This window comes from Anomalospiza imberbis, chromosome 26 (genome assembly GCF_031753505.1).
Source record: "Anomalospiza imberbis isolate Cuckoo-Finch-1a 21T00152 chromosome 26, ASM3175350v1, whole genome shotgun sequence".
Classification (NCBI taxonomy): domain Eukaryota; kingdom Metazoa; phylum Chordata; class Aves; order Passeriformes; family Viduidae; genus Anomalospiza; species Anomalospiza imberbis.
The window spans coordinates 2334711-2361501 of record NC_089706.1 but is presented as its reverse complement, the minus strand read 5'-3'; the positions used below and the strand labels follow the sequence as shown (position 1 = coordinate 2361501).

Sequence of the window (26791 nt, the reverse complement as noted above, 5' to 3'; positions counted from 1 at the left end):
TGGGCAAGGAAAAGGATGAGGGGAGTCCAGGCTCACCCCACAGCGCCAGGGGCCCCTCGGGGGGGTCACAGAGGTGACACACGGGGACAGGTGACACCGTCTCCTGACCCACGGCTCTGGGTGTGGCCCTTTCAGCCCAAAACGCGGCTCCCGTGATGCCAACGGTGACACAACCCCCCGGGAATGTCACATTCCAGGATAACGGGGACAGAGAGGGACAGAGGAGACCTCGGGGTCACTTTGGAGAGCCCAGAGCTGGCCTTAAACACCAGAGCAGCTCCAGGTCCATCACAGCAAATCCCCCACGACCCAGTGGGTGCCAGGACAGCCAGAGCCAGCCTGGCTGTGCCAGGGAAGGGGATGATTCCCAGGAAGGGGATGATTCCAGGGAAGGGGATGATTCCAGGGAAGGGGATGCTCCTGAGGAAAGGTGATGCCCCTCAAAGCCACCATGGGACACTAGGAATGCCACGCTGCTTCCCAGGAGGAGCCTGGCACTGGGTACCCACATCACCACCCCAGAAAGAAAGAGCAGGGAGAAGAGGGGTGTTTGGTTGTGTTGTTCTCATTATTATTAATTTTTTTGTGGGTTTTTTTTTTTTTTTTTGGCATGAATACCATCTGTTCACCTGAACTACGGACCTTCTGTCTCTAGAAATCTTTTGGTATCTTCCCATCTGGACGCAAACAAAAGGATGAGGAAAAGAAAAGATGAAAAGCAGAATTTCCTCCCCCCGCACCAGCAGCAGGCTCGGCTTGGGGGCCACAGCCAGATTTGGCCACCACAGGGATCCTCCAGGGCCAGCTTTGACACCCAGGTCCCCTGCAGGTGCTCAGCCATGGGGATCTTGCCCCTCTGCTCCACCAAGCCCCTGGCCCAGCTTTGGGGGTGGAATGGGAGGCACAGGGAGCTTTTCCCTGAAGTGAAATGGGAGCAGCGGCCATCCCTGCTGGCTGGGAGGCGGCACCGCTGTGGCCAATGTCCAGCAGGAAGGAGGGAGCTGTGTCCTGGCTGCCAGCACTGCTGGGGGTGGTCAGCACGGATGGTCAGCACTGCTGGGGTGGTCAGAACTGCTGGGGATGGTCAGCATTAATGGTCAGAACTGCTGGGGATGGTCAGCATTAATGGTCAGCACTGCTGGGGATGGTCAGCACTAATGGTCAGAACTGCTGGGGATGGTCAGCATTAATGGTCAGCACTGCTGGGGCCAGCAGCCCCCCACCAGCTGGGGCTCAGGGAAGGTGGGCAAGCTGGGAGGCCACTCTGCTTGCAGGCAGAGGTGACAAGAGGACACTGTCCCACCACCGCGCTGGTTTGCGTCCATCCCAGCTCCGTGACAAACCCCACATCTGGCAGAGGATTCAGCCCCATTTCTGCTGTTTCTTCCCCCAAAGCTGGGTGGAGGCAGCACGTGGGCAGGGTCCACGATCCCTCCGTAGTGCAAAACCCACCGGGGGACGCAGAGGTGACAGCGGATTCCCGCCATCGCTCCCCAGGGCTCGGGCACCGCGGGGGAAGAGGGGACGGAGGTGCCTTCCCTGCAGGAAGGAAGGAGGGACCATTTCAGACAGGAACAACCAACCTACCATCCTCGTCCACCAGTCACTAACCGAGGGAGGAGGGCAGGAAAAGTCCAGCTCTTGGGGTTTTGCTTCTCGTGTCGTGGCGGGGCCAGTCCGTCCCCGGGCAGTGGCAGCATGAGGGACACGCCAGCAGCAACAGGTTGGTGTCGTTGTCATTGTCATTGTCGTTGTCCCAAGGAAAACCTTTTGCTTTGTGGAAGTGCCTTGAAAGAACCAGGATAACGCCAAGGTCACCTTGGGGAGGTGGGAGCGTCGCTTGGTCTCCATCCAGGAGGGTGGGAAGGGTTTGCCCCTCGGTGGGGGAGGAGGAAGGAGTCCTTAGGACAAGTCTTCCACCGGCAGCTCCTCCTCCAGATCCCTGTCGTCGGGGATCGTCACATTCTGGTTGGTGGTGGCCATCAGCGACACGGGTCTGCTGTCATCCTCCGCCTCGGCTGGCTCCTCCTTCACGTGCACGGGGTGGCTGTGGGGAAGGGGAGCCTTCAGCCTCGGGGAGTGGGTCCCACCACCCAAAACCCCTCCAAGTTTCTGGTCCAGAAGCCCACTCACCCTGGGGATGGGAGCCAAAACTCTCCTAGCTCTGAGAACGGGAGCCAAAACCCCCCTCACCCCAGAACAGGAGCCCACAAGCAGCTCCCAGTGGCTGTGGGAAGAGGGAGCCTCCAGCCTCGGGGAGCTGATCCCATCACCCAAACTCCCTGAATTTTTTGGTCCAGAGCCCCCTTGCGTGGGGACAGGAGCCAAAACCCCCTTTGCCCTGAGAGTGGGAGCCCACAAGCAGCTCTGGGTGACTGTGGCTGTGGGGAGGGGGAGCCTTCAGTCTTGGGGAGTGGGTGCCACCACTCAAAACTCCCCGAGTTTTTTGGTCCAGAGCCCCCCTCACCCTGGGAACAGGAGCCAAAACCACCTTTGCTCTGAGAAAACAAGCAGCTCCTGGTGGCTGTGGGGAGAGGGAGCCTTCAGCCTCGGGGAGCTGATCTCATAACCCAAAACTCCCCAAATTTTTTGGTCCAGAACCCCCTAACCTGAGGATGAGAGCCCACAAGCAGCTCCTGGTGGATGTGGGGAGGGAGAGGCTTTCAGCCTCGGGGAGTGCGTGCCACCACCCAAAACTCCCTGAAATTCTTGGTCCAGAACCCCCATCACCCTGGGGACGGGAGCCCAAACCCCCTCACCGTGGTGACAGGAACCCACACAGCTGCCGGTGCCCGATGTGGCAGCCTCCCTGAGCACCCCTGTGCCCCTGCCAGGGCCAGGCTGACCTGTACTGCTGTGGGGACAGCCGGGGGCTGTTGCTGCCATTGCTGTTGACCTGCTCCACGGTGCTGCTGACGTCGTCGTGGCCCACGTGCAGCATGGCACTGGCCGAGCTGGTGTTGATCATGGTGGGGCTGTTGAGCAGGGGGAAGCTGCTCTCTGCCAGCGCAGCCTGCGACAGGGAGCACGGATTGGTATGGAATTGGGGTTGGAAGGTCCTTAAATCCCATCTCATCCCACCCCCCTGTCGTGGGCAGGGACACCTTCCACTATCCCAGGTTGTTCCAAGCCCTGTCCAGCCTGGCCTTGGACACTCCCAGGGACAGAGCAGCCACAGCTGCTCTGGGAGTCTGTGCCAGCGCCTCCCCACCCTCACAGGGAATGATCTTCATATATCAAACCTGAATTTCCCCTCTTTCGACTTGAAACCATCCTCCTTGTCCCTCATTTCATGATGAGAAGCAAGACCCCAGTGGAGAACAGGACTGTGGAGGGTTGAGTGTCCCCATGTCCCTGTCAGGGCCAGGGCTGGGTCCCTACCTGGTAACTTGCATTAAGTGCTCCATAACCGAGTCCTGAAATCATATTTTTGACTAAGGTGGGACTCCTGCAGGAAGAGAGAAAGCAGAGGGATGCAGGGCTGAGCATTCCCGGCCTGGGGACCGGGGTGGTGGCAGCTCTGGGGCTGTGTCCCGCGGGGAAGGAGCACCCACCCTGTCATCTTTGGTGGCCTTCGCTTTTGGTACTCATGCTCGTCCACGGTCCACACGGCGCCCTTGACGTTCTCCACGCGCACGAAGCACTTGTGCAGGCTCAGGTTGTGGCGGACGGCGTTCTGCGGGCACACGGCTCTCAGTGCCAGACCCTCCTCTTCCTCACCATCCTCCTCCCTGCCCGGCCCCACAGCTCCTGGGGGTGTCCTGCCACCCAAACGCTCCCCACAGCCCCCCTGGGTGCTCCCTCACCCCACTGGCACTGCGTGGTCACGACCCCAAAGTGCACATGGGGCACGGCCCCACTTGGAGGACCCCGGCCTGATGCTGAGGAAGGTGGGGATGGGGTGGGACAAGGGACACCAGCTCCACTGCAGCTCTGGTGATGCTCAGCAGAGCCAGCTCCTTTTCCCCTTCCTTTCTCTCTCCCCCCACCCCTCCCCTCCCGTTTTGGTCCTTTCCCTCCCTTTCTTCTTTACATCGACCATCTTTACATTTCTAAATGTAAAATAAAGAGACACACACGTAGGCAGACAGCGCAGCCCCGAGAGATACCAGCTCCCTTTTCCCCTTCCAACTCCCTGCCATTTGCTACTGCCCCTATTTCATTACCAATTTTAATTTGCCTCTAATTAAATCCTGTGTATTTTTCCGACTCACTTGCTAATCCATGAGGGAGGCAGGAGGCTGGAGTGGAATCTCTCCGAGCTATAATTACAAAGGGCCTAATCACGCCGGGGCTCTGCCTTTGAATAAATTTCCTTGCATTAAGGTTCTCAGATTCTCTGCCTTGCAAATGAGAATGACCCCAATTTCAGGAAGTTGGCCTCGGAGGGTTTTTTTTTCTCTCCTTTTTTTTTTTATTTCGAGTCCTGATTCGTGATGAGAGACTAATTCGTTACGCTAAAACATTAACAGCAATTTAAAAGGTCGAACGGGGGCTGTATAAACAAAGGAGCCTGGCCAGCACAACAAGGCAAAAGGAGACACAAGGACTGAGCCCCCCCCCCACCTTCGAGTGCCAGAGTGCCCAGAGCTCAGCAAATGGCACCAGCATCGGCCCTTTGGCTTGGAATTTGGGGAGAAAAACAAAGCTGGGCTCTTCCCTTGTCATCCATTCGTTCATCCACCCACTCCTCCATCCATTCATGAATCCATCATCCATCATCCATCCATCCGTCCATCCATCATCCATCCATCATCCATCCATCCATCATCCATCCATCCATCCATCCATCCATCCATCCATCCATCCCTCCATGAATCCATCCCTCCATCTATCCCTCCAGCCATCCCTCCATGGTTCCATTCATCCATCCATCCCTGCATCCATCCATCCATCATCCATCCATCATCTATCATCCATCCATCATCTATCATCCATCCATCATCCATCATCCATCCATCATCCATCCATCATCCATCCATCATCCATCCCTCCACCCTCCATCCATCATCTATCCATCATCCATGCATCATCCATCCATCCTCCATCATCCATCCATCCCTCCATCCATCCACCATCCGTCCATCCATCATCCGTCCATCCATCCGTCCGTCCATCATCCGTCCGTCCGTCCGTCCGTCCATCCATCATCTATCCATCCATCATCCATCCATCATCCATCCATCATCCATCCATCATCCATCCATCCATCATCCATCCATCATCCATCCATCCATCCATCCATCCATCCATCCATCCATCCATCCATCCATCCATCATCCATCATCCATCCCTCCATCCAGCCATGTCATGGTGCCAGGGTGTCAAGCAGCAGGGACAGGCTCCTCTCACCCTTTGGGGACACTTTGTAAGCATCTCTCGGTGTCCCTGGGGAGGGAGATCCAGGCCCAGCCAGTGCTGCTTGATGGGATTCTGGGGGGAACCCCTGGGCCACAGCAGGACCCTGATTCAGCTGACCCAGCTCCTCGGGGGACACTTGGTGTGGTTGAAGCCGGGCCCTGTGTCCCATCCTTGTGCCACTGTCACCCAGAGGGACACGCTCCATTTGGGCCACGCCCTGGCACAGGCCCTGTGGCACCGCTTGCCCCCAAACTCTGCAGTGGCATCACCCAGACAGGGGGGTCGGGATGCAGAGAGACATCCCAGGGACCTGGAATTCCACAAGGGACCCCCCGGGAGCAGGACAAGCCCTCGTCCCCCACTCTGTCCTCACCCCAGGGCAGGTCCTGTCACTGTCCCTGAGCCCCTGTCCCCTGTGAGCACACACAGGATGTCCCTCCCTGCCAGGCCAGGTCCTGCCCCCACTCCCTCCTTCCTTTTGTCCAAACAAAGCCCTGGCTGCAGCCAGGAGCGTGGCAAAGCCACAACCTGCCCTGCCCACAGTGTCCCCTTTTCGCCCTGGTGACATTCCCTGCTCTGAGTCACTGGCGGGGATGGGCCTGGAAAGGCCCAGGTGGGGATAAAATAGAATAGAATAGAATAGAATAGAATAGAATAGAATAGAATAGAATAGAATAAAATAAAATAAAATAAAATAGAATAGAATAAAATAAAATAATAATAAAATAAAATAAAATAAAATAAAATAAAATAATAAAATATTTTAAAATAAAATAAAATAAAATAAAATAAAATAAAATAAAATAAAATAAAATAAAATAAAATAAAATAAACCAAACCCTGGCAGCGGGCAGGATGTGATCCTGCATCCCTGGAGCCTGGCATGCCCCATCCCTGTGCTGCTCCCAGGTCACAGAGGAGGTCCCAGGCCAGCCTCTGATTTGGGGGCAGAGGGGATGTGTCCCCTGCCTCAGCCTGAGGTGGCTTTTGTGTTTCCAGGCAGTGTTTGCTCAGAGCCAGGCCCAGCTGCTCTGTTTGCTTCTCATCTCTCTCCTCTAATGATGTTTGCTCTGCACCCTCCACCCACTCCCTGGGCCCTGCTGGGGTCTCCCCGTGGCTTCCCCACCTCAGTCCCTAGCACTCCTGTCCCATCCCAGGGGGAAGCTACAGGAAATGAGGGAAAAACCCCAGAAAAGTGGTTTTGAAGGAGAGGAAAGAAGCCAGGCCTTGGGCACTGCAAGTTGTGAAGGGAATTAGCCTCCCCCTACCAGCTCTTTTTAATCCCCTGCCATCCCTTTTTGGTGGTAGAACAGGAAAAAATAAAGAATAAAAAAAGGGAGGCAGAAAATTGAGGGATGCCCCTGCTAACACGAGGTATGTGGAAACTGCAAAAAAAACCCCAAAATATTTTTTTATTTCAGCAGTAAAATGGCAGGAAAAAGGCATTTTCACCTGCCATTATCTCATTGCAGAGGGGGAAACTGAGGCCTCAGGAGCAATGATGGCCACAGAGGGCTCTGCCCCATTGCTGCCACCCTGTCCCCATTCCAGGGGTTTGCGAAAATGCCTGATATCCACCCAAAAGTTTCCCATGGAAGCAAAGCCTGGATCTGCAGCAGCGACACTGGGGGGCCCTGAGCTCCTGGAGAATGGATTCCTCCTCCTCAAGCCTCTCCAAAAGCTCCATCTCACTTGCACCTTGCTGATTTTAATTATTTTTATTTAAACTAGCAGGTTTCCCTCTGCCACTTCACTCCTTGCTGCCCTGAGCAGGAGGGAGCTGAGCTGCCTCTCAGTAAATATGTGCAGCAGGAAACAACAAATAAATAAATCTTCCCTGGTTGAGGCAAGAAGTGAATCACAGAATCACAGAACTGCTCCTTCCACACCCCCCTGCTCCTCTGAGATGGCTTTTCTCAGCTCTGATTTCTAAAAAAAGCAAAGGGGGAGCAGCCCCAGCACTCATGTGCTGCCCCAAAATTCACTCCAGCAGCCCAGGCTGGTGAAAAAACCTCCTCAGTGACAAAACCTTTTGCCTGTGAGAGGGGTGGGGGGCACCTGATGGGCTGCTTGGGGGGTGGCAGAGGGGTTTCCCTGCTGATGGTCCCCCTGCCACCCCCTCTCATCCCTCCCTGCATTCCCAGCCACCAGCCCTGTCACCTGCCCCCAGGTTATCATTAACCTTATTTGCTATTTCCAGGCTCTCACTCCTGCCTCTGCCCTTGCTCTCCACAGAAAATCCCTGGATTTTACCCCACAGCCCTTTGCTGTATCCCACTGCAGGGGATGATGCATCCCTACAGGCCAGTGAGGCGTTCTGGGGGGCAGAAAAGTGGGGTTTGGTCCTAAAATCACTTCCTGCACCATTTTAGAGCTGGGCAATGAACTGGTGCTACAGCACAGGAGCATCTCCTGCAGCAGCCAGGCCTGGGTGGGATGGGTGAGACATGGGGGGACTGGGGTGAGACATGGGGAGATTGGGGTGAGACATGGGGAGATTGGGGTGAGACATGGGGAGATTGGGGTGAGACATGGGGGGAATGGGGTGAGACAAGGGAGGACTGGGGTGAGACATGGGGAGATTGGGGTGAGACAAGGGGGGATTGGGGTGAGACCTGGGGGGATTGGGGTGAGACATGGGGGGAATGGGGTGAGACCTGGGGGGAATGGGGTGAGACATGGGGAGATTGGGGTGAGACAAGGGGGGACTGGGGTGAGACATGGGGGGAATGGGGTGAGACATGGGGTGATTGGGGTGAGACATGGGGAGATTGGGGTGAGACATGGGGAGATTGGGGTGAGACATGGGGAGATAGGGGTGAGACCTGGGGGGATTGGGGTGAGACCTGGGGGGATTGGGGTGAGACCTGGGGGGAATGGGGTGAGACATGGGGAGATTGGGGTGAGACCTGGGGGGATTGGGGTGAGGCATGGGGGGAATGGGGTGAGACATGGGGAGATTGGGGTGAGACATGGGGGGAATGGGGTGAGACAAGGGGGGAATGGGGTGAGACATGGGGAGATTGGGGTGAGACCTGGGGAGATTGGGGTGAGACATGGGGGGAATGGGGTGAGACAAGGGGGGACTGGGGTGAGACATGGGGGGAATGGGGTGAGACATGGGGAGATTGGGGTGAGACAAGGGGGAATGGGGTGAGACATGGGGAGATTGGGGTGAGACAAGGGGGGATTGGGGTGAGACATGGGGAGATTGGGGTGAGACAAGGGGGGATTGGGGTGAGACATGGGGAGATTGGGGTGAGACAAGGGGGGACTGGGGTGAGACATGGGGGGAATGGGGTGAGACATGGGGTGATTGGGGTGAGACATGGGGAGATTGGGGTGAGACATGGGGAGATTGGGGTGAGACAAGGGGGAATGGGGTGAGACATGGGGGGAATGGGGTGAGACAAGGGGGGAATGGGGTGAGACATGGGGAGAGTGGGGTGAGACATGGGGAGATTGGGGTGAGACAAGGGGGAATGGGGTGAGACATGGGGAGATAGGGGTGAGACATGGGGAGATAGGGGTGAGACATGGGGGGAATGGGGTGAGACATGGGGGGAATGGGGTGAGACATGGGGGGAATGGGGTGAGACATGGGGAGATTGGGGTGAGACAAGGGGGGATTGGGGTGAGACATGGGGAGATTGGGGTGAGACAAGGGGGGACTGGGGTGAGACATGGGGGGAATGGGGTGAGACATGGGGTGATTGGGGTGAGACATGGGGAGAGTGGGGTGAGACATGGGGAGATTGGGGTGAGACAAGGGGGAATGGGGTGAGACATGGGGAGATAGGGGTGAGACATGGGGAGATAGGGGTGAGACATGGGGGGAATGGGGTGAGACATGGGGAGATTGGCATGGGAGGAATGGGGTGAGCCCAGGTGGGATGAGGTGAGGCCTGGTTGGGCTGGGGTGAGCCAGGATAGGATGGAGTGAGCCTGAGCTGGGATGGGCTGAGCCCAGAGTGGGTTGGGGTGAGCTTGGATTGGGATGGGATGACCCTGGGGGAAATGGGGTGAGCCTGGGGGAAATGGGGTGAGCCCAGGCTGGGTCGGGGAGAGCCCAGGGTGCCAGACAGGGCTGCTCTCACCTTCCAGGTGGCCGTGTTCCTCCGGAAGTAGGCGAACATCCGCGTGAACCAGTTATAGATTTCATTCAACGTTAGCTGCCTGTCGGGGGTCTCCAGGATGGCCTGGGCAGCCAGAGAAGGGACAAGGCTGTCACTCGTGGGGCTTGACACCCATCCCAAGGGGCAGAGATGGGGTTCAGCAGGTGGAGGGGGGGATGAGGGAGGGTTTTGGGGCGCACAGCTGGACCCCACGGCTCTCACCTGCCGGATGAGCGAGGCGTACGTGAAGGGCGGCCGGACGTCGGCGTTTTTGTAAAACTCGTGGTTCTGTGCAAGCTCTGCAGGGGGACAACAAACGGGGAGGGGGGGCTGGAGTGAAAGGACCCACTGAGCCCCTCACGAGGGCACTGAGCCCCAGCCCGGAGCTCACCTGAAGAGATTGGGGTGCAGAACTTCTCCGAGTTCCTCCTGCGGATGGGCCCCACGTTGTGTAAAGTGGAAGAGCTGATGACGGAGGGGCCCTGCCGCAGGGGGGTGATGGGCGCCGTGGCCGAGGTGGGGGGATGAGGTAAACCGTCGGGAAACGTGTCGGAAGTGCTCTTGGAGAGGGTGGCACTGGAGACCAGGTTCAGCTGCACGGACAGGCAGGGAGGGACGGGGTTGGGAAGGCTGGGAGAGCCCCAGGAACACCGGCGGCTCCGAAGGGAGGCAGGGAGGGGATGGCAGGGGGGCACTTGATGGGCTTGGAAAGGGTGGGATGCAGTCAGGGGGTGGGGATGGACCCAAAGGATGGGGAGGAATCTGTGGGATGGGAATTAACTCATGGGACAGGGGTGAATATGTGGGATGGAGATGAATCCATGGGATGGGGATGGACCCATGGGATGGGGATGGACCCATGGGATGGGGATGGACCCATGGTAGGAGGGTGAATCTGTGGGATGGGGATGAATTTGTGTGATGGGGGTGCAAGAGTGGGATGAGATGAACCTGTGGAATGGGGATGACTCCCTGGGATGGGAATTAACCCATGGGATGGGAATTAACTCATGGGATGGGAATTAACTCATGGGATGGGAATTAACTCACGGGATGGGAATAAACCCATGGGATGGGGATGCACCCACTCATGAACCCATGGCATGGGGATGAATCTGTGGGATGAACCCATGGGATGGGAATTAACCCATGGGATGGGGATGAACCCATGGGGTGTGGATGAACCCATGGGGTGGGGATGAACCCATGGGATGGGGATGAACCCACTCCCTGTCAGAACTGGTGGAGCAGCTGCATTTGCCAGAGGGTGGCCAGGGCACATCCATCCCACAGAGCCCACCCAGGTGGCCGTGCACAGGGCAGGGAGGGGACAGCAGCCATCAGGGAGGGGACGTAGAGGGCAGGAAGGGACTCACGCTTACAGGCTGGCTGAAAGGCTTTGGCTCTGAAGGTCTCATGTGAAGATGGGCCATCATTGCTTGGAGACGCTCGCTCTCCTTGGCCAGCTGGGGGAGGTAGGAAGCAGGACAGGGACGGTCACACAGTGCCAAAGTCACCACGGAGGTGCCCACGGCTTGGAGGAGCTCCACGAGCCCCCAGACCTGGTCTGGACAGGCAGCAACCCCCAGGGTGTCCCTCCAAGTGCCACCTCCTGCCCGATGCTGGCTCCTGAGAGCCCCAGTGGGGCTGTGGCCTGTGGGGGCTGCTGCACCCACCATGGAGGGCACAGGGGCCGCTCCAGCTCCGTGTGTGCACTGGGGGAAAGATCCACAGAGCCATTCCCAGAACCCCCAGGCTGCCACCCACCAGCAGGGCCACCCACAACAGCCCTGGGTGCTCTCATCCCCGTGGTGGCCAGTGCCTGCTGTCCCTGTCCTGTCCCCTTTGCCCTCCTGCTGCTCCCCAGCAGCTCCCTGTCCATCGGTCCATCCATCCCCCCGCTGTAATTGCTCCCTGCCTGTTTACTCCCCGCAGTGAGCACAAGGCTGAAATATTCACTGTGGCACCAGGAGAGATTTTGAGCCCGGCAGAGCCGATGGGATCTGACACCCCACTCCCTTCCCGTCACCTTCCCTTTCCACCGGGACCCCTCAAGCTCGGGGAGTCCCCCGCGCTCCAGCCAAGCCCCCTCGCGGAGCTAGGTGAGGAAGGGGTTAAAAGCGGGAGGCAGAGCGGAGTTTGCAGCAAGTTTGGAGCAGCTCGGCTGCTTTCTGCTGCCGAGGCGCTCATTAGAGCTGACAGCTCTCCCCTCGTGATGCAGCCGGCACAGCGGGAGCTCCGCGCTCCAAACTTTCTAATTGGTGGCTCCGTGGCAGGTTCCTCTCTGCACACACAGCTCTGCTCTCGCCCTTCAGCTTTTTTTTTTTTTATTATTATTATTTTTTCCCTCCTCCCCTTTTCCTTTCCCTCCCCTCTTTAAGCCCCAGTAATTGCTTTCAACCTCTGGCTCTGGCGAGGCGTGGGGAGCGGGATGGATGGCAGGGATGGCCCAGGAGGACGCAGCCTCCACAGCCACCCGGGTTTGGCTGTGTCCCCCCCATCCCACAGCCCCTGTCAGGCCCCAAATTCTGGGTGGGGGTGGTCCCAAGGGTGCTGCACATCTCGTCCCGCTGGGCCAGTGTCCCCTGTGGTGTGACACACAGCCACAGCCACACACCACGCTGAGCCCCTGCCAGCCCCAGGCACTGTCCCACCATGGGGGTCACCCCCTGCCCCATCCCATTTTCCAGCCCCCACATTTCCTCCCCCTTTTCCCCCCCTCCCTTCTCCATTAACCGAATTATGCAGAGCGCGCTAGGGGCTCGGAGAGGCTGGGAAAAGCACTATTTAAAGAACTGCCTTGCCAAAAATAGAGCCCCAAAGTTGGGCTCCAAAGACCACGCTCAGCCACCAAAATAAGTGGCCTGGTTTTTCAAGCAGCCCCGTGGCTCCCAGGGAGGTGGCACAGACCATGTAGGGACAAACCCTCCTTCTTTCCACATCTGTAGCATCTCCTTTTACCCACGGGGACACTTTGGGATGAGAGGGGAACTGGTCTGAGGGCTTGATTTCCACCTGGATGCAGGATTCCTGTTTGGGAAGGGTGTTTAAAACGAGTCCCCACATGGGTGGTTACAGTTCCCAACCCTGTCACCCTCTCCTGAGGGGAGCAGCCGAAGCACAGGGTGACAAAGAGGTGGCTTTTTGTCCCTGTGTCCATGGGGGCTGGGGTGGGACACCCACCTGTATCTCCAGCTGCTGTACCACTTGCATCTGGACTCGACACTGGGCCGTGCTTCGGTCATCAAGTGCATGTTCTGTGTTGAGGTGTCTGGGGAGGAGAACACGGAGGTTCGGTTAGGCATGACCATGCCCAAAACTCAGCATCTGGGGCCACACCTGGGATCGGCCCTGACCTGCAAATTGCTCAGGGATGCTCCGGCACCGCTGCCCAAAGCGGGGTGAGCATGAGAGAAACTGAGGCACGGAGGTGACTGAGCTGACCAGGCTGTGGCACCACCCCAAACCCAGGCTGGAGGACACTCAGCCCTACCCGAGGCAGCCCCAGGGTGTTTAGGAGCAGCCTCTGGCAGAGGGGAAAGCCCATGGATCTTCCTGAAGGGGCTGCTGGCAGGAGGTGCCAGGAGGACCTGAGGAGCAGGTTCCCAGGACAAAGGAAGCCATGGGAGGTTGCCTTCCACGCTCTGAGGAAAGCCCTGAGGGCAGAGGGTGGCATTTCCAGGCTGTTCCCCATCCTGCCTCGTGTTTATGAGGTGCTTTCTTTAGGAAGCACCAGGACCTTTGGTTCTCGCTGCCCTCCCTCCTCCTCAGGGAGGGGAAGGGCTCCTGGTGACAGAGTTGTCACTTGCTGCAGAGCCAGGGACATCCTGGCATCACCTCGCCCCCAAACCTAGCAAAGCACCAGCCTGGGGACACAGCCAGCCCCAAGGATGCCACAAGACCAGGCCATGTCCTTGCTGGGGTGGGCACAAACCTGGGGGGCCCTCACTGGAGGAGCAGGATGGTTTGGAGAGGGATTCTGGGCAAACTCCACCCTTGGAACACCCCACAGGTGATGCTGGGGGGTCCCAGGGGCCGTGTGCCAGATGTTCCCCAGGACTAAGGCTGAGACACCCCAGGAGAAGGCGCCTCCAGGCTGGCTCTGGAGGACGGCAGGAGTCTCACCCTGCTGCCTGTGAGAACCTTCCAGCCCCGGCGTGCACAGACAAGTCAGGGAGCCAGGCCCTGCTGCCAAACCCATCCGTGAGCAAAGCCCCCAGAGCCCCAGCCCTGCTCCTCTCCCTGCATGGCACAGCCAGGGCACGGCTGCTTCTCCAGGGGAAAAAAGCTATGGGAGCCAAGTGGGAACAGAGCCATTCCCCACTGACCCTCACCCTTAGCAGCCACGGCTCCAAGGCCACGCTGCCCCTGCCCAGCCCAGCCCACCCGAGCTGCCCCACGGAGGGAATGCCCAGAGGAGGCTCCAAGCTGCTGCCCACACCCAAGGCAGGTTCCAGGCTCCAGCTGGGCTTGGCCTTCGGGAGGTGCAAGTTTTCTGTCTGTCTGTCCCGCACGCCAACACGTGCACATGTTGGCAAGGAGGGGACAGAAACCCTTCCCCAGTGCTGCTGGGAGGCTGCCCTCGTGCCCAGGGGGCAGGAAGGTGGGACACAGGGACCCCGGCTGGCACAGCACAGCTCTGCCAGCCCCCTGACCCAGCTCTGAGCATTCCCTGCCAACTCCAGATCCAGTTCCCAAGCTGGAGCTTGCTCATCTGCCCTGTGCCACTCGAACATGCCCTGCCAGGCAGGAGGAGATGCCTTATCTGGTTCACCCCATGACTCAGAGGCAGAGGAAGGAAGACACAGGAGGCTGAATCATCCTTCACTCATCCCCTGGCTGCCTTCACACCTCCTCATCCTCCCGGGCAAGGCCTCCAAGGCTTGGCACAGTCCATGGGGTGTTCCCACCAGTGCCAGCCCTTGAGAGGGTGGCAGAGGACAGAGGATGAGTTTGGAAAACCCCAAAACCCGCCCGCTGTGGAGCGCGGTGCTCGCTGAGCAGACAGCCCGGGAGGCGGGGGAAGGAGCCCACCAGCCCGTCAGCTCCTTCTGATGTCTTTGCTAAAAATCCTGGCTACAAAGAGATCTAATTGCAAATGAACTAATTAAGTAAACCTCTGACGAAGCGTGAAAACAATTTGTTTGACCCTGACGCTAGCAGAGGGCTCTCCGACAGCAGAGTTAATCAGTCAGCGCCGAGCCCACAAGCGGTGTCAGCGGTGCCATCTGCCATCTGCTGCCTCCCCCCGCGCCCCCAGCAGGGCTGCCAGCCCCCCTCGCCTGCTGCCGCCGCCTGCCCGGGCTCTGGCCTCCTCCACATCATTCACTCATCCCATAGTTTGGCTTGGAAGTGCTCATAAAGCTCATCCCATTCCACCTTTGCCATGGGCAGGGTCACCTTCCACTCCAAGCCAGCCCAGCCTTGGACATTTCCAAGGATGGGACAACACCAGCAGCAACCCGTGCTGTGTTTTCTCCTTCTCCATGTGGTCACCTAGCTCAGGGTACACACTTTGGGATGTCTGAACCATCTCCCAGGAACCTCCCCTGCTGTGTTTTCTCCTTCTCCATGTGGTCACCTAGCTCAGGGTACACACTTTGGGATGTCTGAATCAATGCCCAGGAACCTCCCCTGCTGTGTTTTCTCCTTCTCCATGTGGTCACCTAGCTCAGGGTACACACTTTGGGATGTCTGAATCAACGCCCAGGATCTTCCCCTCCACCAGCTCCACTCTGTCCCAGCCTGAGACAGAAAAACCTCCCCCAAAAAGGTGACACTTACTTGACAAACTGCCCCAAGTCCTCACAGAGGGTTTCGCAGCCAGGCCACTTGCACTCTCCGTGGCCGTAGAGCGGGTGGGAACCGGAGGTCTCTTCGTGGGAAGAGCTGCACAGGAGGGAACGGGGCCTTCAGCTGGGGCAGTTGGGATGCTCCAGCACTCCCAGGCATGGGGACAGCCCTGGGGCACCCATGGGAGACCCCACAGCGACAGCTCCCTGTCCTCTGTGGGTGCAGCAAAACAGTGCCAGGCCTCTTTTATGGGGTGGGCAGAAACCCCCTGCCCCTCCCAGCCCTGTGGGTGGTGGATCCCAGCCCCTTCCGCCTCTCCAGGAATAAAAACACAAAGTGCCAGGGCCCGACCCGGCTCTACCTGTCCCTTCTCGGCGTGTGCATGGTGCTCTGTCCATTGGGCAGAGGGTGGTGGGAAATGGGAGGCGAGACCTTGGCGGCCGAAAACGAGGTAGAGTTGGAGGTGTTGGTGGTGAGGTCAAGACCTTCCTGCTTAATGCTGTCCTCGACGGGCTGGGTGGCCGTGACCTCCTTCCAGAGCTGCTGGAGGTCTGAGGGGCAAACAGCTGTGGCACAGGAGTGGCCAGTGTCAGCAGGGACACGAGGCAGCACCCAGAGCTTCCTCCCTGCTCCCTCACTCCCCACATCTCACCCAGCTCTGGGAGAGCATCACCTGGAGCTGGGCACAGCAAGGGAAGGCTGCACAGCCCCGTTGGGAAACCCAGACCAAGGTACCTGCAGCAGCCAGAAAGCTGTTCCCAGAAGGGAGAAGAGCCTGGCTTCCCAAATCCTAGCACCCTTCTGCCAGAGAAAGAGATGCCCCAAATCCTGACACTCCCCTGCCAGAGGAAGAGGTGCCCCAAATCCTGAGACTCCTCTGCCAGAGGAAGAGGTGCCCCAAATCCTGACACTCCTCTGCCACAGGAAGAGGTGCCCCAAATCCTGACACTCCTCTGCCAGAGGAAGAGGTGCCCCAAATCCTGACACTCCTCTGCCAGAGGAAGAGGTGCCCCAAATCCTGACACTCCCCTGCCAGAGGAAGAGGTGCCCCAAATCCTGAGACTCCTCTGCCAGAGGAAGAGGTGCCCCAAATCCTGACACTCCGCTGCCAGAGGAAGAGGTGCCCCAAATCCTGACACTCCTCTGCCAGAGGAAGAGGTGCCCCAAATCCTGACACTCCCCTGCCAGAGGAAGAGGTGCCCCAAATCCTGAGACTCCTCTGCCAGAGGAAGAGGTGCCCCAAATCCTGACACTCCGCTGCCAGAGGAAGAGGTGCCCCAAATCCTGACACTCCTCTGCCAGAGGAAGAGGTGCCCCAAATCCTGACACTCCGCTGCCAGAGGAAGAGGTGCCCCAAATCCTGACACTCCCCTGCCAGAGGAAGAGGTGCTCCAACCCTGCACCCCTCTGGAACCCGGACCCCAACCCTGCACAGCTCCAACTGCTGACACCATCACCCCCCAAACTTTGGGGGCATCACAAAACCCAACACCACAGCCCCTCCCCAGCCCCCCTCACCCAGAGCTGGGCAGGCTACAGCCCAGGAGCCCCCCCAGGCCGTGGTCCTTACCTTGGGGCAGGGTCTGCAGGGGCACCGTGCCCTGCCCCGGCGGGAGGCTCACCAGGCCCTGGCGCTGCAGGTTTAACAGGTGCTGCTGCTGGAGCTGCTGCATCTGCAGGAGCTGCTGCTGGAAGGCCAGCTGCTTGTTCCCCAACGGCTGCCGAGACAAAAGGAGGGACAGATCCAAGCCTTATTCCCGGCCTGGCAGGGCAGGCGGGGGTTGGAGGCCGCGGCGAGGGGCGCTGGCGGCGAGGGGTGGCAGCGGCGGCGGGGACACCGCGCTCGGCGGTGCCTCCATCCTGCTGCGGGGCCTGCTCAGCTCCCGGCTGAGCCGGACGGAGGCTTTGATCTATCGGAAGAGGAGGGGAAGGAAAGGGAAAAGGGGAAGGGAAAAATAAAGCGCTGGAAAGAAAGGGAGAGAGAGGAGCTGGGGGCTTGCTCGGAGCAGTGCAGGGAGGAACCCGCAAAGCCCGGCTGGGGGGTCCCACGGGGGAGGCTCAGCTGTGGGGCTGGTGTAAAAAAAGGGGGGTCCCAGCAGGCAACAGGCACAGAACCCTCCTGTAAGGCAGGAATTTATCCCTGTTTGTCAAAAATGACTGTTATGTTCGTGAGGGGGTGAAACTGGCGCAGGGAGGGGGGTGCCTAGTGCCAGTACTGGTGTCCCCACCCTGGCCACTGGTGTCCCCCCCGAGTAGGTGACTCTCCCTCACCTCCTGGAGCTGGCCAGGCTCTGACCAGCATCGCTGGCCCTAAACTAGTTAGGCAGGATGGGTCCCTGGGGAGGCACCGAGAAATCCATGAGAATTAAGTGAAGGGGAGAGAATTCAATTAGGGCTGGGGACAGGCAGCTGCTAATCCGAGCTGCCCGGGAGAGGGGAGCTGCCCCAGGGCTGCCCGGCCTCATTAGTGGGGCAGGCGGCTCCATGACCCCGTGAACCTCCCCAAACCCCCCCTGTTTGGGCAGACGGTGCTGGCGGGGAGCCGGGCTGGGGCACATCCCCCCCATCACTGCACTCGGCAGCCCCCCCAGAGGAGTATTTCCATGTTCGTGTTCTGACTGAGGAGCACAAGAGCTCTGCAGTCAGGATGTCCTTGTTTTGCGAGCGTCGTGGGGATTCAGGCCCCGCCAGGCACTGGGAATTCCAGGGAACTGGTGATCCCTGAGGCTGCATCAACAGGGAGCAGCAGACAGAATCCCAGTCCATGACGGAGTTTGGTGTCACACCCAGGTTCTCACTGGATGCTGGTGATCCCTGTGGATGTTGTTGATGCTCAGCCTTGGCTTTGTGACTCAGAGGGTGTGGATGAGCTCCAAACCCCTCTCTCAGGCACTACCACGAGTCCTGTCTAGGGTACAGATGGAGTTTAATTCCAGCTTTTCAGCCTCAGAAAGATGTGTGGACTCTCTCTGTCCTCTCCACCTCCTGGCCGCAGTGGAATTGCCTCCACAGAGTCAGACCTGGATCCTCCCTGGCTCTGTCTCAGCCCTGCACCTCCGAGGCTTAAAGATCAAGGCACAAATCAAAGCAATTCCTGCTCAGAGAAGAGAAATCCCTGACTCCTGAGCCATGAGGGCTCCAGGCCATGGGATCAGCAGGATGGAGGGAAAAGGGCAGGACCAGACTGCAGCCTGAGAGATTTAACAGCAGCTTCTCTGTCCCCCAGGGTGTCCCCTCCTGGCGAGGGGAAGCTCTGCCACCGTGTGGGATGGACACACTGTCCCTGCCTTGCTTAGAAACAGCAGCTGGGATGGGAAGGGATGGGATGGGACAGGATGGGATTCTCCTCCTCTTCCCGGCTCCACCACCGCCCTCCCCGAGGGCCCCGGGGCAAGCCCGAGCTCTGCTCCAGCACAGCCTCGTCCACGTCACTTCCAGGCTGAGCTGCTGGGAGTGGATGAGGTCAGGAGGATCCCTGGGCACGTTGCCTGCATCCCACAGCCCAGCCAGGCTCTCCTGACCTGGCCTGGCTGCATTCAGACCCCCTGAGCCCCCCGGGCAGCCCTGACCCACTCGTGGCTCTGGCAGGGACGCTGTTGAACCTGGTGATGTGAAGGTTGAACTTTCATGTGCCTCAAATCCATGTCGCTCCAGCTTCCACAGACCAGGAACAGGAGGAACAGCCCCAGGAACACAAATTCAAGCCAAACCGAGGCCTGACCCTATGGGGAAACCAATCTGCCACCCCTAGGGAACACCTGTGGCACCACAGACCTCTAAACCCCTGAGTGATGGGTGAAGAGATGCAGAGCCATCCACCAGCCCGTGGGCTCCGAGCCAAGCTTTCCCTGGAGAAACCAGCCTGGGGAGAGCGTGGATGACAGCCCCAGCTTTCCCAAAAATCTCACACCCCACTGATCCTCCAGACCCCCATTCCTGTTGGAAAAGTCACTCCCAGAGGAGCTGGCTCTGTGTTGGGGCTGAATCCTGGGCTTGGCTCCCCCAGCTCATTCCCAGCCCATTCCTAGTTTGGGGCTGGGTGTCTGCAGCACCACCGATGCTTGGCTCCCCCAGCTCCTTCCCAGCTCGTTCCCAGCCCATTCTCCAACCATTCCCGGCTTGGGGCTGGGGGTCTGCAGCATCACCGTGCATTAGACGCAGCTGAGTGGGTGCAGCCACCGGGGCAAGAGGCGCCGTCACTTTGATTTATGAGCACATCAGGAGGAGTTTGCGCCGTGACACGCGGGACTGACAGCAGCACTTCATTAAGCTGACACCGGGGTTAGGCGCCAGCAGCACCCCCCTCTCCACCCTGCCTGCCTCAGCAGAGGGACAACCCCTGCCCTCGGCAGCTTTGGGGACACACGGAGACCTTCCCAGGGGATTTTGGGGTGCCTGCACCCCGTTGCTGCTTGGAGGAGACAAGCATCCTGGGAGGAGCAGGATGGGAGACATGAGGGTGAGGGGCTGCAGCACAGCTCCTTGTTTCCCCCACACCCAGGATGCTGCTGGAGGCTGGGGGGTGGCCCTCACACCCCAGCACAGGAAAATGCTGCAGGAAGGGCTGGGATGTGCCACAGCTCAGCCCCATCCTGGCGGGATGCATGGATTCATGGATCAGCTGCCTTGCTCTGCCCCTTCCTCATGCCCTCAGTGTGGCACAGCACTCATGGACATGGAGGATCCCCACATCCTTAGGGACAGGATGCTGCTGACAGGCTCTTCCCACACATTTCCATCCTCTTGTCTGTCCTTCCCTTCTCTGGGGCACTCCCCATCCCAGGGAGATCAGAGCTGCTCCTCCTGGAGATGCTGCCCCTGCTCCCGGCTCCTTCCTGGTGACCTTCCCACCTGCAGATCCCACTCTGAGCTGCTGACTCGCAGGAGTCAGCCCTTGGAATCAGACAGAGGGGAAGCAGAAGGCGCTGGGTTTACAAATCCTGCAGGGGGGCTGGAATTAAATCCGGCCCATGGATTTCCAGGAAAGATCCAAGGATGGCTCTGTAGAGGCATCCCAGACACTCCAGCTCTTCCCTGAATTTCAGGGAAGCCACAGCATCACCATTCCCAGCAGGCAAACATGAACACAGACTTTAGGAACACCAGCTGCCCAAATTTTTGGGGTGAAACCAAAGCTTATCCAAGGATTTTGAGGAAGGAAACACTGACATCCCCTTGCTGAGACCCCCTCAGTGCTTTTTTCCCAGCAGGAAAGCTGGACACACACCCTCCAGCAGCATCCAACACCCCTTCCCCCCCTGCTACACCCTTTCTTGTTGGATAAATTTCCCATCTCCTCTGTACCATTTAATTAAAAGTTAACACGAGCTTTTTAAAGCGGAGCCCGCTAAGCAAGCGCTTTGTTAGAGCTTAATTATATCCCTGCTCGGTGCTGCAAGAGAACATCGCCAGGGCCAGCAAGAAAGTCCTTGAGGAAGCTCACATTTACACCTCCCCCATCTCCCGGAGCACCAGCAGCTCCTGGAGATGGTTCTGATAACCCTGACCCTGTAAATGCACCAACACCCCACAGTGAGAGCCTGCCCGAGGCTGCAGCAGGTGACCCTGAGCCACTGCAGCCACCCTGGACCACTGATGCCAGTGTGGCTTTGCCAGTGAGACCCCCCTGGGCCACCCCAACACACAGTCTGGGCTTAAAATCTCCCCTCCCTGCCAAAAAGCTGAGTTTCAAGTGCTGGGTGTCCATCAGGGTGCTGGATTTTGGGAGGAGCGATGGTCACGAACGGCTCCAGTACCCCTGCTTGCACTAGGGACGTGGAGGGAGTGGCTCAGGAACAGGTCCCTTGTCACTGGGAGCCCGTGGAAGGACACTCAGGGGAGGGGCAGCAAGGCCAGACATGAATTCTGCAAAACTGCACAGCAAAAAAACCCCATGTGAAGCATTTTGGCAAGAGAGAGAGGCAAAAATACCCAAGGAAAAGGAAGGGAGCAGTGTTGTCTGCTGGTTGGGCTCTGTCCCCAGTCTCTGTGTGACCAGCAGGTCCCCAAAACACAGCCACAACCTCCTGTGGGGCATCACTGTGCCCTCAGGGGCAAAACCTGCTATGTACAGGGGGTTCTGCAAGATCGCTGCAATCACAGGGGCACAAAATGAGTCTCCAGCAGGCACTGACCTGCCCAGCACTGCCAACGTGATCCTGGGGGCTGAGAGCCCTGCCCACCTCAGAGTCTCCGGCTGGAAAAGCCCTTTGCTGGGATCGCTGCTGTTTCCCACATTGCCTGGGCTTTGGAGAGCCACCCTTCCTGGCAGGAAAAGCCCTGCTCTGGTTGCCACTGACCAGCCCTGCCCACTCACCGGGGCGCTGCTGTGCCAGCTCAGCCAGGACTGGGCTGCCCAAGCTGAGCCTGGCAGGGCAAGGGCTGGACCGGGCTGAACCTTCTCTGATCCCACCACGGGGGGATTTGGGGAGCCCTCACTCTGTGCTGGGGGGATGGGACCTGTCCCTGTCACCAGGGAGGGTCCAGTGGCCCCTCCAGGGCTGCCCCACACCCCCCATAGCTTGTGGATGCACCAGATCACAGAGAGGGAGGAAGAGGAGGAGAAAAAGGAGGAAGATCAACAACTCCCAGTGACTGGGCTGGTTACCCTGGCACCTCCAGAGCAGGATGTCCCATGTCTCATTGCCATGGGCTCCCTGGGGGTTGTCCCACACCTTGTTTTGTGCTGGTCCCCCTTTAATTTGCTGCCAGCCCGGTGCCATCCAGCTGAGCTCACCTCTTTGGGTTGCTGCTTTCCGGCTTGCTGCTGGGTCAACAGCTGCAAGTGAAGCTGCTCCTGCTGCTTCTTGTAGTATTCCTGCAGCTGGGAAGGGGAGAGAGTAACGGGATCAGCCATGGAACCACCCCGTGCCCACATCACCACCCCGTGCCCTCCTCACCGCCCCGTGCCCAGCGCCGAGGCTTTGCCACAGCCACGCCAGCTCCTGGCACTGTCACCAGGGCAGGCTCCCTGTGTCACCTGGGGCAGGGCAGGAGGGAAAGCACCCACCAGGGGAGTCAGGGCAGCAGAGGAATCCTGGGCACACATTGCCACGGGCTCTGGATCCCCATGGCCCTTGAACCCCCAAACACTCCCAATGCCCACCCTGATGTTTATTTTAATGCCAACCCGCTGTCCCTTGAGAGAAAAGCAGGCTGGGGTGCTCTGGCACATCACAAGCACTTCAGGGTGGGGAAACCCCAGTTTTGGCATGGTGGGACCCCAAAACACCCCTGACAAGTGCTGTGAGAACCAGTGGGGTCCCAGCTGGGGAGGACCAGGAGCAGCCACAACCCCTGGCCTGTGAGAGCTGGGGGTTCAGCCCTGCAGTCAAAACAGCTCTTCAAATCAAAGCAGAGGTGTTTGCTGGGCCATTAAAACAGGAATAAACCCCCTGGATCCACAGGGAGCCACCAGAGAGGGTCCCAGTGTCCACAGGCGGCCCTGGGACCTGCCAGCGTTGCCACCAGTCGTGGCCCCTAAATAAACTGTGGGTGATGGATTTGCTGCGTGCAGGGAGGGGGAGAAAGGCACGGGGAGGTCAGCGAGACCCCCCCAGCCCCCTCGCAGGGGCTCAGGAATGTCCCTGGGGATGCCGGGAAGCCTTTATCAGCTCGGGGCTGCCAGCAGCCAGTGGCTGTTTGTGTCGGAGAACAGGTTTGCAGGGGCTGGGTGTTTACCCCCGAGCCAGCCCCAGCCAGGGCGCTGCGGAGTGGCCGGGCTGGGAGCAGGAACATTGGGTCAGGGGTGAGAGGTGTGATGTTTGGTTTGCTGCCGGTGGAGAATGTGAGCTATTCCGGCCTGGGTTGTTTAATTTGCAGTCAAACGTGTTTCTTTATCCGGCTCCAAAGAGGCTTGTGGAAGGACCCACCCAGGGTAGTGTTTACCCTTTGTTCTTTCCCTGGGGCCAACCTTGAATCCTTATCAGCCTGTTTGGAGTAAACAGGTACTGGAGGCAGGAAGAAGGGTGTGGAGGATGCTTGTGGGGTTTCTCCCTCTCTCCCTCCTTCCCCCCGCCGGGAGCTGTTTACCCAAGCAGACCTATTTTGTTTCAGAGTGGAAATCTGCCTTTTTTTTTTTTTCCTTCTCCTCCTTTTTCTTCCCTTCCCATCTGACTAAAATCTCTGGAAAAGCTGAGCAGGGCCATGAGAAACAAACCTCAGCTCTGGAGCTGGCCACAGGCACCTGCCCAAAAGCCCAGCAGTGGCCACGGGGCTGTGCTTGGGGCACACTGAACCAAGAGCATCCACCCAGACCCCAGCTTTTCCCAGGACCTGGGCAGCCCCAAATCAGCCCTTGAGCAGGAATTTTGCAAGTTTTGAGACCCTGGCTCAGGGTGGCAGCACCAGCACTATCAGCACCTGCAGCTCTTTTCATCCCTGGACGTGCTGGGAATCCCAAAAGAAATATGTGAAAGTCAGAAGGAGGAAAGGACCCTTTTTTCTGCCTCCAACATACTCCAGCATTCCCAGACCCCGGTGAGAATTGCCTGGCTGGATTCAGCCCCGGTGCAGCGTTACCTGTTGCAGCATTATTGCCTGCTGCTGCTGCAGGAGGGCCTGGAGCTGGGGCGGGGACAGGATCTGCTGCATCTGCTGCGGCGTGATCATCTGCGGGGACATCATGGCCACGGACACGGGGACCTGTGACAGCAAGGACACGTCACCACTCCCAACCCCGGCCTGTGAAACTCGCCCCAAACACCAACAGTGCCTCTCCCAGAGCATCCTCTATGTCCCCCACATCTCTGTCACCTCTGGGTGAAGCCACTGTCTGTCCCCTGGGACATGGCAATAGTGAGAGATGTCCCATGGTGCTGCTGGCACCAGGATGAAGCATCCTGAACCACGAGCTCCCCCAGCAATCTGAGAGCTCTTCTTTAAATGCAATTTAGCTGGGGGAACTGGGCATCAAACCACAGCTCCCTCCCCTGCTGGGAGCATGGGAAGGGTGGAGGGAAACGCCAGGGAAGTGGGAAGATACCGATCACCAAATAACTCTGCAGAGCAGAGCACCGAGGAAGAGGTTACGGGGTTCTCCAGACACATCAAAGCTTTACCTCCAGCTGACACCAGTAACTCCTGTAATTACTGTGCCAAGAGGAGGGAGGGCCAAGGGAACCTGCCAGCCCCTGCCTTTGGTTATCAAAACACGGGTCCACACCCCGGGCAAAGCTCCTGGGAAGGTGTCAGTGATGGATCCCAGCCCTGCTGGGTCCTGCCCAGGTGGAGCAATGCCTGGATGGAGCCATCAGGAGCTGCCTCGTCCTGGCCTTCCACCATCCCACCAGCCCAAAGCCCTTCCCGAGGCTCTGGGCAGGGTGAGGGCCTTGCTGTAATTTAATGACCCTCCTGGATGCCTCATATTCCTGGGAAATCAAGTAAGAATTGCTGGTCAGGAGCCACCAGCAGCCACGAGCTCTTCCAGGGGATCCCAGGAAGAGGCAGCAGCTCCTTGGCATGTGGGATGGGGCAGAGCACAAGCCAGGATCCAACTGCACGCCAAGGACCCGGTTCTGATCCAAACTAAACAGCTCCTCAGCCCCTCAGCCCAGGATCTCAGGACCTCAAAGAGCAGAGAAACCCAGCAAAGTCCCCCTGAGAGCCTAGTTCCTGCCAGCCCCCTCTGCCCAGGACTCCCAGTGATGCCCAGACTGCCCAGCCTGGACCCCTTCCAGCCACTCCAGCGGGGATGGGACCACAGGGCGGCCCCGTGCAGTCCCTCCCATCTGTGATGGGTGTCCAGCTGACCTTCAAGGGAGATTGCAAAGCCTTATCTATTTGCTCAGGCATTCTGCTGCAGGGAGGCGTCGGACACGGGGCGAGCTCTGTTTGTCGCCAGCGTTTCCCCCTCCAGCCACCTCCGTGGCGGACCTATTGATTAACTCCTCTGACTTCCCACCCAAGGGCTGGAGCCCAGGGATGAGCCCCAGCACCCTGCAAGGCTCCAGAGAGCCCCGAGTCCCCCGTGGCACCAGCACCCAGTGAGGAGCTGCTGTTTGGGCACCCAGGTGCTCCCAGCCAGCTGTGCCAAGCCCTGGGCGAACATCTGGGCAGGAGGGAAGCTGGCGAGGAGAGCGAGGTGCGCGCCCGGGAGCGCCGCTAATTTCCCTCTGCCAATTCATCAGCCAGCAACGTGCTCGGAATGAGAGCCCCTAATTAATTGCTCCTCCACATCCCCCCCAGCCCGGGCGGGCTCCCCGCCCCCTCCCGCGGCCCCTCGAACACGTTTGCTGGCATTTTCAAATCGGAGGCATCCTAATTACCGGAGAGTTATAACACCTTCCATTTCTCGCCCAGCGGACTGACACCCTGTCAAGAGCAAAGAGAATTGCCAGAGGTTTTGACAACACTAATTGCCCCTATAATCTAAAAACACAAAGGAGAGGCGATTAGTCGAGAGGGCCCCAGCTCTCGATCCGACACGAGGTTTTCACAATGTTACAAGAAAACAAAAGTGACGCTTTTTAGAGTTTGATGGCTGCTAACAAAAGCAGAATTATATTTTCATACAACCTTTGTCTGCATTAAATGGCTTTTTTTTTTTTTTCTTACCCCCCTCCCCCCCCGCGTTCGGATGCGGAGCTGATGCGGAGAAATGGTGGCGGATCCGTGTGGGGGTGAGGTGGGAACGGGGTGAACTTGAGAGGGGCATCTGAGCTCTGCTGCTACCTTGGTTCCCGTGAAGAATTTCCCCACAGCATGGAAAACGCTCCTGTCCCAGTTAAGGTTGCCAGGGAAAGCAGCAACTTTTGGTAAAAGAGGAAATTCCCACTTACAGGCGGTTTTGCTCCCGTTCATCCCACGCCCTGGTGCTGGGAATGTTCCAGCACTGCCTTGACCCCAGTGTGGGCCAGGAAACCCCAGAGCTGGGGGCTCTCTGTCCCAAGCTCTGGTGACAGTGCCAGCTGCCTCTGTTGGGGACAGGGAGAGCTGCAGCTCCGGCAAAACGAGACGGGGATGAAAATGGGGTTGGAAATGTCCATCCCAACCTGGCCAAAAGCCCCACAGGGTCACACCCCGGGGTGGCCCTGGGACACCCCTTCACCTACAGCCATGGCCCTCAGGGACAAGATTCCCTGTGGCAGGATATGAGACCAGCCTGGCATCCCTGGATAACAGCGGGATCTGGGCAGCAACTGCCTCAAAATCTGGGATGCAGGTGGTCAACGTGAGAGCTGAAGGGTGCCAGGCAGAGCAGCACAGGGGCTGTGAGGGGTGAGTGCCACCCGGCTGAGGGGTGAGTGTCACCCAGCCGCCTCCATCCCCAGGCACCGGAGCAGCCGGGAAGTGTCCTCGCAGCCGGCACATCCCTGGGGAAGCAGGTCCCGGCAGCAGCCCTGGAGCAGCAGCAGCAATGGCTGGGGACCAGCCCGGCGCGTCACGAGCTGGCATCTGCCAGACACCGAGTCAGGAAGGGTTTGACTCACGCCTTGGCCGGCTGCCACCCCACAGAAACTGCTTACTAACAGCTCTGGCTGCTCCCAGAAACACCCGGCGCTGCTCCGGCCGGCCAGCAGCAT

General features: G+C 58.7%; 1 protein-coding gene across 13 annotated transcripts in view; it reads right to left on the bottom strand.

Moving 5' to 3' along the window:
* Positions 1-530: 530 nt before the first annotated feature.
* Positions 531-26791, bottom strand: part of FOXP4 (forkhead box P4) — a 58305-nt gene continuing 32044 nt past the window's right edge. For 5 of the 13 annotated variants that reach the window (XM_068173560.1, XM_068173571.1, XM_068173569.1 and 2 more), the window contains 14 exons: positions 23790-23912; positions 22007-22092; positions 16840-16991; positions 15631-15835; positions 15261-15365; positions 12660-12747; positions 10853-10942; positions 9868-10069; positions 9699-9775; positions 9459-9560; positions 3555-3676; positions 3382-3448; positions 2847-3013; positions 1093-2047 (listed from right to left, as the gene is read on the bottom strand). In XM_068173560.1, the coding sequence (XP_068029661.1) occupies positions 1903-2047; positions 2847-3013; positions 3382-3448; positions 3555-3676; positions 9459-9560; positions 9699-9775; positions 9868-10069; positions 10853-10942; positions 12660-12747; positions 15261-15365; positions 15631-15835; positions 16840-16991; positions 22007-22092; positions 23790-23912 (1731 nt within the window). In that variant the 3' untranslated portion in view covers positions 1093-1902. Of the gene's footprint in view, positions 1072-1091; positions 2048-2846; positions 3014-3381; positions 3449-3554; positions 3677-9458; positions 9561-9698; positions 9776-9867; positions 10070-10852; positions 10943-12659; positions 12748-15260; positions 15366-15630; positions 15836-16839; positions 16992-22005; positions 22093-23789; positions 23913-26791 lie in introns of those variants that run through there. The other 8 variants (XM_068173566.1, XM_068173561.1, XM_068173562.1 and 5 more) reach the window with 5 other exon arrangements.